We start from the raw sequence: 17,463 nt of genomic DNA on the forward strand, positions 1-17,463 counted from the left end.
CACTGAGCATGCCATGATCCCTGCAGCCATCTCCCTTCAGTCTCTTTTTTTCTGCGTTGCTGTAAACCTCACAAATTAGGAGCTCTGTGAGTTTTTCTCACCAATTTTTCTTAGGGAAAAACGCAAATTTTCTGTCATAAAAAAAAAACATATTCGGGTCTCCCTTCAACATCTCGTTCGGTGAGTACTAAAATTCTCAACATTTTTTGTCTGTTCCTGTTACCTCACTCGGTATCCGCGGGCCACCAACTGTTACCCGGCCTTCTTTCAACTATGGCCACCGGTTTTAAAAATCTGAGTTGCCCCCGAACGATGTCCATAACAGATCCGCACATCTGTGTACTTTGCCTGGGATCAGGCCACGATGTCCGAGCATGTTCTACCTGTGCTCAGAGGTGGTGACCTGGATTGCAAATTGGTTGACGGACAGAAGACAATGTGTGATGGTAAATGGAACCTTCTCTGAAGAGAGAGCGGTTTTAAGTGGTGTACCGCAAGGATCGGTGTTGGGACCGGTCCTGTTCAATATCTTTGTGAGCGACATTGCGGACGGGATAGAAGGTAAGGTTTGTCTTTTTGCGGATGACACTAAGATCTGCAACAGAGTGGACACGCCGGAAGGAGTGGAGAGAATGAGACGAGATCTAAGGAAACTGGAAGAGTGGTCGAAGATATGGCAGCTGAGATTCAATGCCAAGAAGTGCAAAGTCATGCATATGGGGAGTGGAAATCCGAATGAACTGTATTCGATGGGGGGGGAAAGGCTGATGTGCACGGAACAGGAGAGGGACCTTGGGGTGATAGTGTCTAATGATCTGAAGTCGGCGAAACAATGTGACAAGGCAATAGCTAAAGCCAGAAGAATGCTGGGCTGCATAGAGAGAGGAATATCGAGTAAGAAAAGGGAAGTGATTATTCCCTTCTACAGGTCCTTGGTGAGGCCTCACCTGGAGTACTGTGTTCAGTTCTGGAGACCGTATCTTCAAAAGGACAAAGACAAGATGGAGGCGGTACAGAGAAGGGCGACCAGGAAGGTGGAGGATCTTCATCGGATGACGTACGAGGAGAGATTGAAGAATCTAAATATGTACACCCTGGAGGAAAGGAGGAGCAGAGGTGATATGATACAGACTTTCAGATACTTGAAAGGTGTTAATGATCCAAAGACATCAACAAACCTTTTCCGTAGGAAAAAAATCAGCAGAACCAGGGGTCACGATTTGAAGCTCCAGGGAGGAAAATTCAGAACCAATGTCAGGAAGTATTTCTTCACGGAGAGGGTGGTGGATGCCTGGAATGCCCTTCCGGAGGATGTGGTGAAGACCAGAACTGTGAAGGACTTCAAAGGGGCGTGGGATAAACACTGTGAATCCATAAAGTCAAGAGGCCGCCAATGAAGAGTGGGTGACTCGCCAGAATGATGGCTACTGCCTGGAGACAATACCCTTATTAAATAAACATACGCATGCTTATTGTGACTCCAACATCGCTCTAAGCTTCAACAGCAAGAGGAAATGTGGAAAAAAGGATTCACACTCACAAAGAGGGGAGTAGCTGGCTTGTTACGGCGGTTACTACCCCAAATCAAATAAGCCTGATACTTCACTTTCAATCATATACAGCATAGTTCTCTGCTTCAACGGCAGGGGAGAAGAAAAACTGATAGTTCACACATCCAGCAGAGCTCTCTGCTTCAACGGCAGGGGAGAAGAAAAGAGGGTTCACACTCACAAAGCGGGGAGTAGCTGGCTTGTTACGGCGGTTACTACCCCAAACCAAATGTGCCTGATACTTCACTTTCGATGCATATCCAGCATGGCTCTCTGCTTCAACAGCATGGGAGAAGACTGATACTTCATGCTTATCCAGCATAGCTCCCTGCTTCAACGGCAGGGGAGAAGAAAAACAACCGATAAGGGCTGTATAACATAGTCTGGGTAAAACAAATAAGCATGGGTGTAGCTTGCTTATTGCGGCGGCTACTACCCCTAACTAATCAAGCTAGATATTTCACTTGGATGCAGCTCCATCACTGCTCTCTACATTAAAGGTGGGGGTGGAAGGGAAATAGAACCAAGAGCTAAGAGAAACAGATAAGTATGAGAGAAAAAATGTGTGAAGCTTGCTGGGCAGACTGGATGGGCCGTTTGGTCTTCTTCTGCCGTCATTTCTATGTTTCTATGTTTTTATGACGCCAAAGAGCAGGCGTGCCCAACTAGATAAGATGCTGGAACTTTTCAAAAACACAACTCCATCGACGTCTTCACAGCCGTCACCGAGGAAAAGTCTTGCCTCCTCTGAAAAACATCGAGGAAAGAAAAGATCTGGTGAACTTCAGTCTCCGGCCCCCTTGGGATCATCAATCGCATCATCCTCTATGTCAACTAAGGAGCATCGAGAGAAGCGACATCATCATCGTCTCTCAGGTGCACCAGTTGCCGCATCGGCATCGATGGACATCGAGTCGATGATGAAGCAGGTCCGGGTACAAGAGCCATTATGCCCCTCTGTACCTGAGACATTGAGGTGCTCTCCACCGGGATCTGTGTTAGTCTGTGCCACCACATTCAAATATGGAAGAGCCAGTAGCACCAGTCTTTCCTTCCCCGGTGCCAGTGGAACCTGTCCCGGTTTCCAGGGAAGAAGTGACTTCCATGATTCAGCAGGCTGTCACCGAGGTTTTTCAAAAACTACAACTTCCACCGACATCGACACCGGAACCGCTGGTGCTGGCTCCTCTGCTCAGCAGACTCAATGCCTTAATCCGTGCCTTTCCACAGCCTGCACCGTTGATGGATCCTCAGATGACTCCTTTCATGCCATCGATGCCAAAGGACCCACCAATGCTTCCAACTATACCTATACCAGGTTCATCGGAAGAAGATGCAGAGGATTCCGATCCTTTACCGGCTCCATCGGGTTTGCAAAAACCCCATAAACCATCGATGCCCTCGATGCCAATTCTGGGTCCGTCGATACCCTCTCATCCTAGTCCATCGGGCAGTGCGCACCATCGATTCCCATCGATGCCATTCGATTCTCCATCGATGCCTTTTTTGCCTCCATCGATGCCAAAACATAACCCAGGAAAATCATCGAAATCTACATCGATGCCAAAACGAGCTTGTCCACAGGACCCACTGAATCCACCAGGGTCATCTTTCCAACCCCACTAGGAGGACGTGGACACAGACACGGATACTGAAGAACTGGTATCTGAACCTTCTCCACTAGAGGAAAGAAAGAAGTCCCCGCTAGAGGACCTGTCTTTTTCAAATTTTGTCAAAGAAATGGCAGATACCATTCCTTTCGAATTGGTGACTGAAGAAGACAACAGACACAAGACACTGGAGGTTCTACAGTTTGTAGACACTCCAAAGGAGGTCATGGCCATTCCAATCCATGAGGTGTTACTAGATCTCCAACATCGGTTATGGGAGCATTCCTGTTCTGTGCCACCAGTTAACGGACGGACGCAACGTACCTGGTACAACATACTCTAGGTTTTCATAAACCTCAACTGCCCCACCTGTCAGTCGTTGTAGAGTCAGCGCAGAAAAAGGCAAGGAAGCAAAAGCCTCACTCTTCTGCCGCTCCAGGGAAAGATAAAAAATGTCTGGATGGATTAGGATGAAAGATCTTCCAGGGGTCTATGATTGTGTACCGTATTGCGGCATATCAATTATATATGACGCAATATCCGCAAAATCTGTGGAAGCAGGTACAAGACATGGCTGATACTCTTCCTCAGCAACAACAAATAGCACTCAGTGCCCTTGTGCAGAAAGGTATGGAGTCAGGCAAGCATGAAGTACGAGCAGCCTTTGACTCTTTTGAAACCTCCTCTCGTATGTCTGCTGTTGGCATCAGTGCAAGACGGTGGGCCTGGCTAAAGGCTTCAGACTTAAGATTGGAAGTCCAGGAAAGACTGGCAGATCTCCCATGCACTGGAGACAATCTTTTCAGAGAAAAGATTCAAGACACAGTCTCCCAATTAAAAGAACACCATGAAACGCTCCATCAGCTTTCTAAGTTGCCACCAGACCAACCTCCCTCGGTGAGAAGACCCACCAGAAGGGATACCAGAAGGCCTTTTTATAGACCTCGTAGGTACTATCCTCCGGCATCCAATACCCGTCCTTTCCGCCCAACACAGAGAGGACATCCACGTCAGCCAAAGCAAGTAAAAGCTCAACCACCTCCGCAGACTGCACCTGCATCTCGTTTTTGAGTACATCTCCAGAGAACAGATCTACTTTCGTCAATCCAAACGTTCACCTTCCTGTTGGAGGCTGGCTCCATTACTTTGTACACCATTGGAGCCTTATAACCACAGATCAATGGGTGTTGGCCATTCTAAACTGGGGATACTGCCTCAAATTCATGACTATTCCCCCGGATTCCCACCCACTACACTGTGGAGAACCAACGTCGTAACATCTCAACTTCGACTAGAACTCTCTTCCCTGCTGGCTGTCGAACCCATTCCCCGGTCTCAACAGGCAGAGAGTTCTACTCCCACTATTTCCTAATTCCAAAGAAAACAGGAGGTCTCTGCCCCATATTAGACCTCCGCAATCTCAGCAAATTTCTTCAAAAAGAGAAGTTCTGGATGGTATCCTTGGGAACCATCCTTCCCCCTACAACACCGAGGAGATTGGCTCTGTTCTCTGGATCTTCAAAACACCTACGCTCACATCCCCCCATTTCCCCACAACATCGAAAGTATCTATGATTCGTAGTGGGGAAAAAGACATTTCCAATACCGAGTCCTACCATTCGGACTGGCCTCAGCACCTTGAGTGTTCACAAAATGTTTAGCAGTAGCTGCGGCACATTTAAGAAAAAACAGCATTCATGTTTTCCCCTCCCTAGACGATTGGCTAATCAGGAGTCCATCCAGACTGGAAACTCTAACTGCCTTGGAAAGCACCATAAGACTGTTGCATTCCCTGGGATTCCTGATCAACTGTCCAAAATCCCATATGAACCCGTCTCAACTCCTCACTTTTATCGGAGCAGCCCTCAACATCACAGTCGCAAAAGCTTTCCTTCCAAGCGACCGGGCGTACAATCTAGCACATCTGGCAAACTCTCTCATCAACTGCGAGTTTACATCTGCCCATCAATTTATTTATTTATTTATTTAAAATATTTAAATATCGTTTTGCCAATACAAAATTGACCAAAGCGGTTTACAATGATAGTAACAAAAAAATTCAAATAAGATAAAAATAATAAAACAAAGTTAGAATAAAAATACAATCTACTTCATGATCAATATAAATAAAAATTAAAAAAAATTATAACAAGAGAAACACATTTCAATAATTTACTATTATTTTAAATAAAAGTATAGAAAGAAAAGAAGACATACACAAACATAGCTATCAAGATGGTAGTCTTCTGATATTAATTGAAGTTTAAGTACCCATAAATGAAGCTGGGCTAGTGACTACTGAGTGTGATCAATCTTCCCGAATGCTTCTGTAAATAAATAGGTTTTTAGTGCTTTCTTAAATTCATTTCTGCTTGAAATTTGTCTTAGGGGGTCAGGCAATGAATTCCACAAAATGGGGCCGGCCACTGAAAAGGCACTTTGCCTGGTAATACTTAAAGCAGCCTTTTTAATTGATGGAATTTCTAATAAATTTTTTGTTGCTGATCTAAGTTCTCTGGTAGGTTTATATACTCTTAGTGTAGAACATAGCCAAATAGAATCTGAGTTATTTAATAGAGAGTGTATTGTCATGAGAATTTTGAACTGGATTCTGAATCTGACCGGTAACCAATGCAATTTTTGTAAAATGGGGAAAATGTGGTGTCTCATTGGAGTAGCCGTAAGAAGCCTTGCCGCCGAGTTCTGGATCAGCTGAAGAGGTCTGATTACAGTTTCGGGTAAACCCAGATAAAGCCCATTGCAGTAGTCTAAACCTGAAAAAATCAGTGTCTGTAATACTAATCGGTAATAGCGAAAGAACAGAAGAGGGCAAAGTCGTTTTAGTACATGTAGCTTGAAAAACGAATTTTTTACTGTTTTAGATATGTGTTGAGTTAATGTTAAGATGGTATCAATCCAAACACCTAAGTTTCGTGCTAGTTTAGTAATTGGAATAACATCTTTGCCTAAAGTTATGTTTGCAGGAGGGGCGTTGCTAGGATTATCTATATAACTGAGAAATAATATTTCTGGATTTTTTTGTATTCAATTTTAAACAATTATGAGCCATCCATTGTTCTATAGTTTTGATGTAAAGTTGAATCAAAGAGAAAGTCTCAGACCAAGATGATTTATAAGGAACAAATAGTTGAATGTCATCTGCATAAATTTTTATATTGCACATTTAGTGATGATAGAATTTGACAGAGAGGTAGAAGATATATATTGAATAGTATAGGAGATAGTGATGAACCTTGGGGAACATGTGTTGACTGAGTGTAGGGTTGTGAAGAACAGGAACCGATATTAATTTGACAGCTATTGAACCTTTCTCATGTCCCACTCCTTCCCTAATAGACTATCTGTGCCACCTCTCAAACTCTGGTCTCCAGACTTCTTCGGTACGTGTACACCTGAGTGCCATAGCAGCATACCACAAGGGAATAGGGGATACCACAATAACAGTGCAACACCTAGTAAGTCGCTTTTTGAGAGGTTTGCTTCATCTTAAGCCTCCCATTCGACCACCGGCTACTGAATGGGACCTAAATGTAGTGCTTGCAAAGCTCATGCGATCCCCTTTTGAGCCTTTGCATTCCTGTGCTGTGAAATTTCTTACATGGAAAGTCCTTTTCCTAGTAGCCATTATCTCTGCCAGAAGGGTCAGTGAGTTACAAACCCTTGTCACATACTCAACCTACACAAGGTTCTCATCCCTTCCTTCCTAAATTGGTAATGGATTTTCACCTTAACCAATCCATAGTCTTGCCTACTTTCTTCCCAAGGCCCCACTCTCACCAGGGCGAGAGTTTTGCACACCTTAGATTGTAAACGTGCGCTAGCTTTTTATCTGGACCGCACTGCAGTCCTTAGGAAATCCAACCAACTCTTTGTTTCTTTTGACAAATATAAGCCTGGAGTTGCAGTGGGAAACAAACTCTCTCCATCTGGCTAGCAGACTGTATCAAATTCTGCTATGAAAAAGCAGGCCTTCCTCTCCAGGGACGAGTGAAGGCGCACTCAGTAAGGGCTATGTCAACATCAATAGCACACTAACGCTCAGTGCCAATTGCTGATATCTGTAAGGCTACAACTTGGAGTTCTCTACACACCTTTGCAGCACATTACTGTTTGGACAAAGAAGGATGACAAGATTCAGCCTATGGCCAATCTGTCTTAAAGAACTTGTTCCCAGTTTAATACCCAACTCCTTCCACATCCAACCTGCTGTGATTTCAGGCTGCCTCATTTTTTCCAACAGTACACCAGTTGTTGTGCCTGTTGCACAAGTTGGGCACTGTTGGTCCAAGACAAATATGACTCAGCCTCTAGCTTGCTAATCACCCATATATGAGGACTATTATCCTGCTTGTCCTGGGATAAAGCAAAATTGCTTACCTGTAATAGGTGTTATCCCAGGACAGCAGGATGTAGTCCTCACGAAACCCAGCCGCCACCCCACAGAGTTGGGTCTGAAACGTTTTATTATTTTATTTTTTCGCTCGCTCTTATTGCTACACACGAGACTGAAGGGAGACCACTGTGGCTGCAGGGATCATGGCATGCTGGGCATGCTCAGTGTGCCAGTCAAAAGTTTCTAGAAACTTTGACAGTTTTCCGTACAGTGCTTCTTCGATGATGTCACCCATATGTGAGGACTGTATCCTGCTGTCCTGGGATAACACCTATTACAAGATAAGCAAGTTTGCTTTCTTACTTCTTTCAGAGATTGCATGGTTCCAGGGGAAGGAGTTAGTCCTTCTGAGGCTTCTGCAAGCTGCAGCCTGACTCAGCTGTTTCCTTAGGAGCCAGTCACACCCCTCATTGGAACGCAGTGAGTCCACTCTTGCTCATCCAGTAAGAGGTTGCTTACAGCAGTTTTACCAGGAGTAGACCCAAATAACTTTGGTTGAGTGGTCTTAGAAATGATCCGTTTAGGATGTGCCTTGGAGCTCATTGATCCATTGCATGACACTTTCATAGTGTCTCCCTATTCTTTGGTGGCCAAGCAAAGTGCAATCCCAAGACTTGCTGTTAAGACTTCAACTTTTGTAAGCAGTGGTCCAAGTTCCACAAGCAGAAAGGGGTCTTGGTCAGTATTAATTTTAGTTTATCATTCCCAAGAAAGATGATACTTTCTGCCCCATTCTCAATCTGAAAGGGTTGAACAGCAATCTCCGGATTTCTCATTTCAGGATGGAGACCCTTCACTCAGTAGTCTGACGAGATTATATGTCTTCTCTAGATCTATCAGAGGCTTATTTTCATATTTCAGGTGAGATGATCAGATGTATCTCCAATTTTACATTTTATAAGAGCCTTTCTAGTTCAGAGCACTGGTTGAATGCAGATGTGTGGCTTACCTCACATGGATTTAATGGCAACATGCAAGAATGCCAAAGTCCAACCTGCCAAACCCCCCCCCCCCCCCCCCCCCCCGCCCAGCTGTCACAGTTCAGTACAGTGTGCAGACTTGGTCAGAAGAGGGACTTTTTAATGTTTTTCCTCCTTGGCCATTGATCTGGAGATTTCTCTGCAGAATCGAAATGGAACGCAGTCAATGAGCTCTGATAGCTCTGGATTGGCTTCTGAGGCCATGGTATGCAGATTGCGTACACCTTCAGATCAATTTTTCCCTGTGTCTCTCAAGTCCCTGGGGCCTTCTAGTGCAGGGTCCAATTGTACTGGAAGATTGTCTCCATTTTATTTTATGGCCTGGCTCTTGAGTGGTTGCATTTGCAGAAAAGAGGCTACGCTTCTTCCGTGATCTCTACTCTGTTAAAGGCCCGTAAGACTTCTATGTCATTGGCCTATATTCAAGTTTGGCACATCTTTAATGCATTCTGTAGGAACTGGTCAATTTTTCCCGGGCAGTCTGATGTCCCTTGTATTTTGGCTTTCGTTAGAGGACTAGAGAAGGGGTTGGCATAACTTTGTCATAGCTATTTTCTTTATGGTGGTGGATTCATGGAATATCTGTAGTTACTCACCCAGACATATCCCAGTTTCTTTGGTGAGTGAAGAGGTTGTGGCCTATGTTTTGGCATTTGGTTCCTCAGTTTGGTCCTTAAATTGTTGGTTGTACCTCCCTTTGAGCATCTCAGGCAGGTTTCTCTCAAAAACCTTATCTTGAAGATGGTTTTTTTTTCTAATTGCAATCTGTTCTGTCCTCTGTATTTTAGAGCTGCAGGCTTTGTCTTCCAGGGATCCTTTTCTGGACATAGCACATGATTCTCTCTTCAGCCTGTATCTTCCTTTTTGGTGGTGGTGATGTCAGTATTTCATATTATTCAGTTTATTTCTCTTCCAGCCTTCTTGAAAGCTGAGTGTCCTGGCAGTAACTGATATTTGAGATTCCTGGATGTTCAGCGGGTTCTCATCAGGTATTTGGGAGTCATTAATTGTTTCCACAAAACAGGCTGTGTTTGGCAGTCTGCGTAAAGGAGAGCCAGCATATAAAGCTACTCTAGCATAATGGATCAAAGATACAATCTCTTTGGCGTATTTGATCAAAGGCAAACAGGTGACTGTCATCCGCAGTCATTCTGCTAAAGCCGGTGGGCATCTGCAAGGTGGCTACTTGGCCATCTTTGCAGTCATTTGTGAAGCATTACAAGACTGGATGCGCTTGCTAGGGGTAACTCTGCTTATGGGGCTGGGGTTCTCAAAGTACCCCTGACTTCCTCTTCATCTGTTACACCAATCCAGAACGCTCCCCGGAGGTTGGGCTTCTTACGGAATTCTGATATGTGTATATACTTCAGAAGGTAGGTAACTTTCAGTTTTGCGTTTTTCCTCCTGTTTTATTGTCTTTCCACAGAATTGGTCAGGTCTTCACATTTCAGAGGATTTTTTCTCCAAGTGTTTGAAGTTTGTTTTTATTTCTCCAGATTTTTGGTTAGTCTTTCAGTGCTTTGACAAGAGAGTACTGATTTTTCTCTGTGCTGCACTACCTCTATGTAGTGGCGATATCATCAGATGAAAGCTGTGTGCACTTTTTTCATCTGCTGATAGGAGGATAAAACCTAGCTGTATGGATTCATCTGAACTGATGTAGCAGGATTAATGGGAAAAAAATTAACAAGCAAATATTTCTCTTTACACTTCTCTTTGATACTCCTTGTGATCTTGTGCCTCGGGTACCTATTTAGATTGTAAGTGCTTTGAAGCAGCGACTTAGTGTATCTGAATTACTCATATTATTTGGAATGGAGGCTAAAGATCCAAAATGTTATGATTTATACTGTCTGGGGCTCTCAGGAGAAAGGTTGGGAAATAACAGCATTTATCTTTTCCCATTAGCTCATTCACCTCACGGTGGTGGATACTGCCATTGTCTTTCCGCATCGGCTTGGTTTGCCATACAAGCGAGCGTTGAGGACACTAATGGCGGATTACCTCAAGCGTATCATCCAAGACAACAGTGAGTTGGCTGGGGGAGTGGGGGACATTGTGCTGGCATTAGGAAAACAGGATGATGAACTTAAACTTTAAAAAAAAAAAATTGTCTGGGAAATGCTGAGTCACTCAGACTTGTACAAATCATAAAGGGATTGGTGGAGGGGAGCATGAATTTAGTCTGTTTTGTGTGTGTGTGTGTGTTTTGGGTTTTTTTTTTTTTTATTAAAGTTTGACACTGTGGTAAAGTGGTAATTCTATATGCACATGAAAATAAAAGCTACCATTTGGAGGTTTAAAAGATACAAAGAAGAAGGAGCAAGGGAGGTGCTTGTACTTACCAAGTCCCAGGCTTTGTTGGCTTCCTAAACTGTCTTTTAAGAGCAGACAAATGACAGGGTGATACTTCTGGATGCTCCTCACTACCCTCCACCCTTTGATGTAAAAGGTGTCTGCCATTCAGTCTGAAGGTAATTGCTTTTCACCCAGTCACTTTTATGTCCTCTTTCTCCCTCTCCCCCCCTCCTCCCTACCTCCGACAGTGGAAGGCCACGACTCGAGTGAGGACGCCTGCTCTTGCATGGAACTGATGATCTGGAAACTCAAAGAAGATGCAAAAGTTAAAAGATGACCTCTTCTCCCCACCTCGCTGCCTGTGCCCTTCTTCCCATGCCTCCTGGAAGTAGTACAATAAAGACAGAGTGCTCGCTGTTACCCTTGCAGAAATGGCAGTAGTACTTAACTCTGTGACTTCTTCTGCAGTCCAAGAATCTCGGAGGGCCATCTCTCTCGGGACTGGTAGGGTACATCTATCCAAAGGTGACCATTCTGCCTGTAGTGAGGCCAGCAGGTGCATTTCATGCATGGCAAGCATGCATTACATAGAGCAATGAAGTGCCTGTCCCCCAAGGGGCTGGGGGAGCAGAAAGTACTTGACTGTAGGCTCCTTGTATTTTTTTTTTTTGTTTTGTTTGTTTTAAGTGAAGCAAAGGTAGATAACTTTATTTAAAATGGAGAGTTACACAACTTTGGCCTCCTTACACCCAAGCACAACTGATGGATGAGAAAAGAAAAGGGTTAAGTAAAGCCAAGAGAAGGATGATGTTGAAAAAGGGCCAGGTCTTGATGAGTAGCCATGGGCTGTGCTCCAGATGGCTGCTCAGTGGATAAGGTTTATGAGATGGGGCAGGAAGGAAGGTCCTAGGGGAAGACAGAAGGTTTGGATAGCCTTGTGGGGGAGACAGCAGAATTCCTAGCGTTGTCCGGAAGCTTGCAAAACTAGCCTGTAACTGGGGAGACTGCAGAATATCCATAGGCCATGCCTCAGCGTTAGAACGATTGTATGAAGGTCAAAGAGCATCATCAGACAGGCCACAGCTTCAGCAAAGTTAAAAATAAAATGGTGGTAATGTTCCCCCTTCCAGGATGCACCAGCCTCCACTTCCTAAGTGCCATGTGTTCAAGGAGGCTGCAAGATTGGGTTGATGCAGTATTCTACAAGTCTGAAAATGCTGTGCATAAGGAAGAGCCTGGTAGATGGTTTAAAGAGCAATGAATGTAAATGGGTGCTGTGGGCCAAGATTTGCTGCACTAAAATTAGTGCAAAAATCTGGGCCACTGGACTGGGTCTGTAATGTTGGATTTCATATGAAGCCTCAGTAGGGATGATTTTTTTTTGTGGGGGTTTTTTTTTAAGCGCACATGATCACATGGCAGCCACAACCCCTGAAATGACTAGTGACAACATAAAGTAGCTTGGCTTCTGATTCTTAGCATCCTAGCCTTAGTTATTCTCAGCACAACAAAATTTGCACAAAATTGTTTCCACCTTATAGTCTCTACTAAGCTGACTGCTTATCCATGAATTACCAAGGCCGGAATCAAGCCTCTTCCAAAATATGTTTGTGGCGAAAGTTGGTTATACATATATTCAGGACTACCTATGTCATATTTGGCTTAATGCAACAGTATTGCTCCATTATTTATATTTTTCCTGTTTGTTCATTTTATGTATTGTCAGCTCTCTCATTTTAAACCCCAAGGGGTTAAAAACAAAAAACCCCACCTTGCTACAGTATGTGATGTTGATCACTACACTACCTCGAGTTTTGGCCCTGGGAAAATAGTGTGGTGTTTCACAGGGAAACACAGAAACTGTTTGTATAAGCACACTGCTAGCGGCCTGTGCCTGCAGCTCACTATACTTTGAGGGCTTCTGCCCTGCCTTCCTTGTTAGAAGACTCCCTGCATTGTAGTGATCCCTGAAACAAAGCTGCTTGTTCTGTTTACGTCCTTGATACACTTTCCAAAGGTCTTACTCCTCTATATATATATAGTGAAGATAGCTATATCTGTCGAGACTACATATTGAGCTCTTTCTCGTTTTGTATATTAACCTGGCTCAAATTTGATGCAATAAGCAATAACTATAAAAACAAACTTAGTTAGTAGATAGGATTGACTAGCAGGTTACAGAACAGGTATTCCCCAAGGGGGGGGGGGGGGGGGGTTGTTGTCCTGTGGCCGCATAGGGTGCCACCATTGTAAGGCCTCCAAAGGAAACCTACCATGGTGCTTTGGGTCTCCCTCCTCCACCCCATAACCTGGCTTTTCAGATCTCTGTGGAGATTCCTCTCCACAGCTGTACAGGGTAGCACTGGGGCTAAGGGCCTGCCTTCTCTTCCCCCAAGAAACATAAGCAGCATTATTTATTTATTTTTATTTTTTTTTTTACTGTAAAAATGACTACAGAATTGTTGTAGGGCTGCCTCTGTAGTGTAGGCGTCTCAGTTCTGTAAATGTGAGAACAATTAGAAACAATTTTAAGATGTGGGGTTTTTTAACCCAGCACCACCTTCCTGCTCCCTTGTACTTCTAGCTGGGGTCCATTTACCAGGGCTCCTTCTGGAGCGCTGTATTCATGGATCCTGAATCCAGACACTAGGTGTCACCCTTAAACAATGACCCGGACTCCCTCCTCTTCTGGGGTTGGCTGGAGGATTTGAGGATCAAACTGGAGACCACCTGAATGGACATGCACAGCATTGCCACGAGCCAACACTTTAGAATGTTTTAATTTACCATTTGTGCAAATGCATTAATTACTCAACTTTCATGATTGTCTGTATCCCTGTCATATCTGATACGTTCCTTAGCAGACAAGTTTGTTGCTTAGTTTCTTTTGAGGTTGTGGGTTGAAAAGGTACAGCTTGATCTTCCAAATACATTTTGGCCATGCAGGAGCTGAGTGCTTGAAGCTTTTTTAATTTAGGAAATTGGGGGAGCTACAGTCTGAAAGTCCTGGAGCAGCCACACATCCATGGCAAACAAGAAAGGTCTTATTTTTACAAATTGTTATCCATATAGCAGGAATAGGGTGTACCTTAATAGCCTTTGCTGAAATAGAGTATAAAAGGGTTATGATCAACTAGCTCTGCTCCGTCCTGTTGAGAAAGTTCTTTCCTAAATAAGCCAAATAGCTCCCTAAAATGGTTAAACAAAATGTTTTATATTCATTTCATTCGTTAATATTCAGAAAGAATAAACTTTTAATTTTTGGTTTTTTAAGATAAGGCAAACTGCCTGAGTGAAGTTTCAAAGTGTTAGCACTAGTACTATAAATTTTGATTTCTGCTCTCCAGCATCCATGCCATTTAGCAAATAACTTTGAAATTAAAAAAAAAAAAAAGCCTCCAGGTTGGGAGGCCCCTGTGGTAGCACTGCCCACTCTAATGCAGCAGACTCTGCAGGGTGACCTGCTCAGTGCCAGGGAAGGAAGGCTGCCCCTGTTGCTCAACAGTAAGAGCCTGCCATTATGTTGAAGTGCCGGTCTCGAGAGGAAGGGGTTCTTATTTCTTTCCTCCTTCGCAGGATTGTGGTCAGGTCTGTATGCATGAATAGCCTTCAGCTAGTGCAAGAACATTCATGTGGCATCTGGCATTCCACATGTCCATAATGACTAAGAGAAGCTTTGTAAGTGTTTGCTATAAAACATTGTGCAATTTTAGTCTTTCCAGAGCAGAACTGCCATCCGCTCTTGGTAGATCTTAGTTCCAGATCAGCCTGCAAAAAAGTATCTTGCAGCAAGTGACCTAATCTGCAAGAGAGAGCAGCCTTGCCCTTTTGGGGTTTTGGGTTATACCTGTTAAGCTAAGTGGATGTGGCAAATTATTTTGGAAGGTCTTGTGCACAGAATGAGGTAGAATTAAACAGTGATGTTGAAATGTTAAGAACTGGATAAACGAGTCATGTATTTGAGTGGACAGCTTTACAACTGCAGCTTGGGCAGGTGTAAAGGTGCAGTTCCCCGACTCCACTACTCTCCCTTTTATATTTATCTGCACCAGCCTTTATAAGGCTATTAGAGGTCGAAGCAGAGACATGCTACCACTGGGGCTCTCAGCAACTCTACTCCATGCACACTTCAATGTCATAAAATTAAGGGGCCGCTGCTGACTTTTAGTCAGAAGATTGGTCATGGAGAGTTTTGTTGTCTTCAAACATTCCAAGCTTTCTATTCTTCTAGCATTTCAAATGCTTGTGTCTTTGCACATAATACAATCCCTTCTTTCTTTTTCTCCTGTTGTAATGATCAGCTGTGAAGGCAAAGTTGCATTTAGTACTGTAATAACCGAAGATTCGTTGTGTTATAAGTACTCACCAAATTGGATAATTCTTTTTAAATTTTAATTTTTAATTGCAGCTAAAGCCTGACTTGAAGATATAAAAGGAAACTGCAGGTAGCTCTGCCGGCAAGCTTGCTGGAACCTAGCGAAGGCGATGGTGTCAGTTTGAGTATTCTTTGGGGAGTCAAAATTAATAAAAATAAATGCTGTAACTCTGTAAACTCAGTTTTAGTGCTAGAGATTAACAGATAAATCTGACTGTACATAAATACTGTGACCTGTTACTTTTTGTAAATTTTTTAAATAAAATGTATAAATACAGTGTGTATTTACTGTGTATATGAGATGCACGATTTGAGTGCCTAATTCTGTTAAAATTTTGACTCTGCAGATATTTTTTGTTCTAAAGCACAGTTATAAAAACAGAAGAAAAAGCCACAATTTCAGACATGAAAAATTGTGGTTTACCTACTACTACCACCTCCATATGAAACATATTGAAAGAAGTAGTAGTACAGTTTCCCTTAATGTTGACAAAAGCATTTTCTGAAGGATATCTGATTTTTCCAGTTTTCAGCAATCTCTAGGCGTTAAGCAATTATACTGCACAGGAATTTTTGATAGTGATCTTGTAACTGATCTGTGAACATGAAATTCCCCCTAATACTTTCCATAAGTTACTTAAGGGTTATGAACCACTGTTTTTCTATAAAGCAGACATATGATATTTTTTCTTAAACTTAGCATGGCTTTAAAAGTATCAACCAACCAATCTGCTATTATATAGTAATTTCCTCTTGTTCTGTTGGGCTTCCAGCTTACGGGGGCTATAATCCAATGTTTGTCCCTATCCTTAACCTCAAGTAGCCCAGCCATTGCAGCACCAGCCCTTGACCAGAGAGCATGACTCCCTCCATGTGTGCATGCTGAGTATGGTTACTAGGTATCACCCTTGTTCAAATTCTTGGACTCCCTGTTGGGAGCTGTGACTTCTGTCTCTGCAGCATCCCTCCAGCCTCAGATCCAGTCCTAAGAAGCAAAAGCCTTGCTCAAAAATGTAGCCCAGGTCTTCTACATGGCAGCATACAGTATTGCCATTGAGCTGGCTTGAAATCCTCCTTAAAAAAAATAAAATTGGGGTCTGGTCATAAAGACACTCCTATTTATTGCAAACAAAATAGAATACTTTTGAACAATAAAAAAACAGGAAAGGAACTGCAGTGGGAGTACTGAGAGGAGAGGATCACCTTGCTGGTGCCTGGAAAGAATCAGTAAATACTGCTTGGGGAAATTTTTAAAACTATTGGGGAGAAGTAAAACTATTGGGGTATATTATTTAGTGTGTCTGTATTGAATAGCTAGGCGGAGGGCAGGTAAAAACCAATTTTATGTTTTTTGTATTAAATGGTCAGAGGGCAGGTAAAAAACTAATTTTATGTGTTTTGTATTAAATAGGTAGGCAGAAAGGCAGGCAAAAAAACAGAAGTTTGTATGTTTTGTATTAAATAGGCAGACAAAAAACAAGTTTGTGTGTTTGTATTTCCCAACCTTCCCACTACTTGCTCCTCCTTTAATGTATAGGCCGGTGTCACTTTCACACCTAAATAAATAAAATAAAATTAATTAATTAGCCTTTTAAGATAAATTCAGAAATTCCCTTATAGATCATTACCAGATATATAGTGAATACACTAATACATTTAAAGGACCCTAATTTTATGCAGTCCTACTTCCATTGCAACCTAAAACTTAACTAGGAACTGAACAAATTTAAGATGAAGGCAGAAGTCCAGCAGCATGAGTGGGGGCCTCCCAGTCTTCTGCATTGAATGTCACATGTTTGAATTTTTTTATCCACTGTGAAAAATTGTACGTGTGCATCCAATGCAAAGAGCTCCTGTGTCAGAGAATAAGTTTGATCTCTGGAGGCCAGAGTGGCAGACCTAGAGAAGATGAGGCAGATAGAGAGATAAGACCTTCAGGGACATTGTTGCCAGGTCTCAACTCCAGTCTGGCAGCCCTGGTGCTGCCTTGGAGGAAGAAGGTCTCGTGATCGGAGAGCATCAACCTGGTGCAGCAGAAAAATGATCCTGTAGCAATGACCTGTTCTCCAGATGGTCCATTGTCCTCTCGCACTGAGGATGTGTCTCCCAGGGCTACTGCCCAGGAGGGAAGGACTAGGTCAGCCATCGTAGTTGGTGATTCGATTATGAATGTAGACAGCTGGGTGGCTGGTGGGTGTGAGGATCACCTGGTAACATGCCTACCTGGTGCGAAGGT

The 17,463-nt window shown here is 43.2% G+C and overlaps 1 protein-coding gene across 2 annotated transcripts in view; it reads left to right on the forward strand.

The window, feature by feature from the left end:
• Positions 1 to 15,504, forward strand: part of REXO1 (RNA exonuclease 1 homolog) — a 184,380-nt gene extending 168,876 nt beyond the window's left edge. The window contains exons 15-17 of one of the 2 annotated variants that reach the window (XR_003858346.1): positions 10,463 to 10,583; positions 11,101 to 11,377; positions 15,261 to 15,504. Coding sequence is in view for 1 of the 2 variants with exons in the window: in XM_029613957.1 (XP_029469817.1) it covers positions 10,463 to 10,583; positions 11,101 to 11,189 (210 nt within the window). In the remaining variant the exon portion in view is untranslated. Of the gene's footprint in view, positions 1 to 10,462; positions 10,584 to 11,100 lie in introns of both variants that reach the window. The other variant, XM_029613957.1, reaches the window with a different exon arrangement.
• The last annotated feature ends 1,959 nt before the right edge of the window (positions 15,505 to 17,463 follow it).

This window comes from Rhinatrema bivittatum, chromosome 8, assembly GCF_901001135.1.
Source record: "Rhinatrema bivittatum chromosome 8, aRhiBiv1.1, whole genome shotgun sequence".
NCBI classification, from domain to species: Eukaryota; Metazoa; Chordata; class Amphibia; order Gymnophiona; family Rhinatrematidae; genus Rhinatrema; species Rhinatrema bivittatum.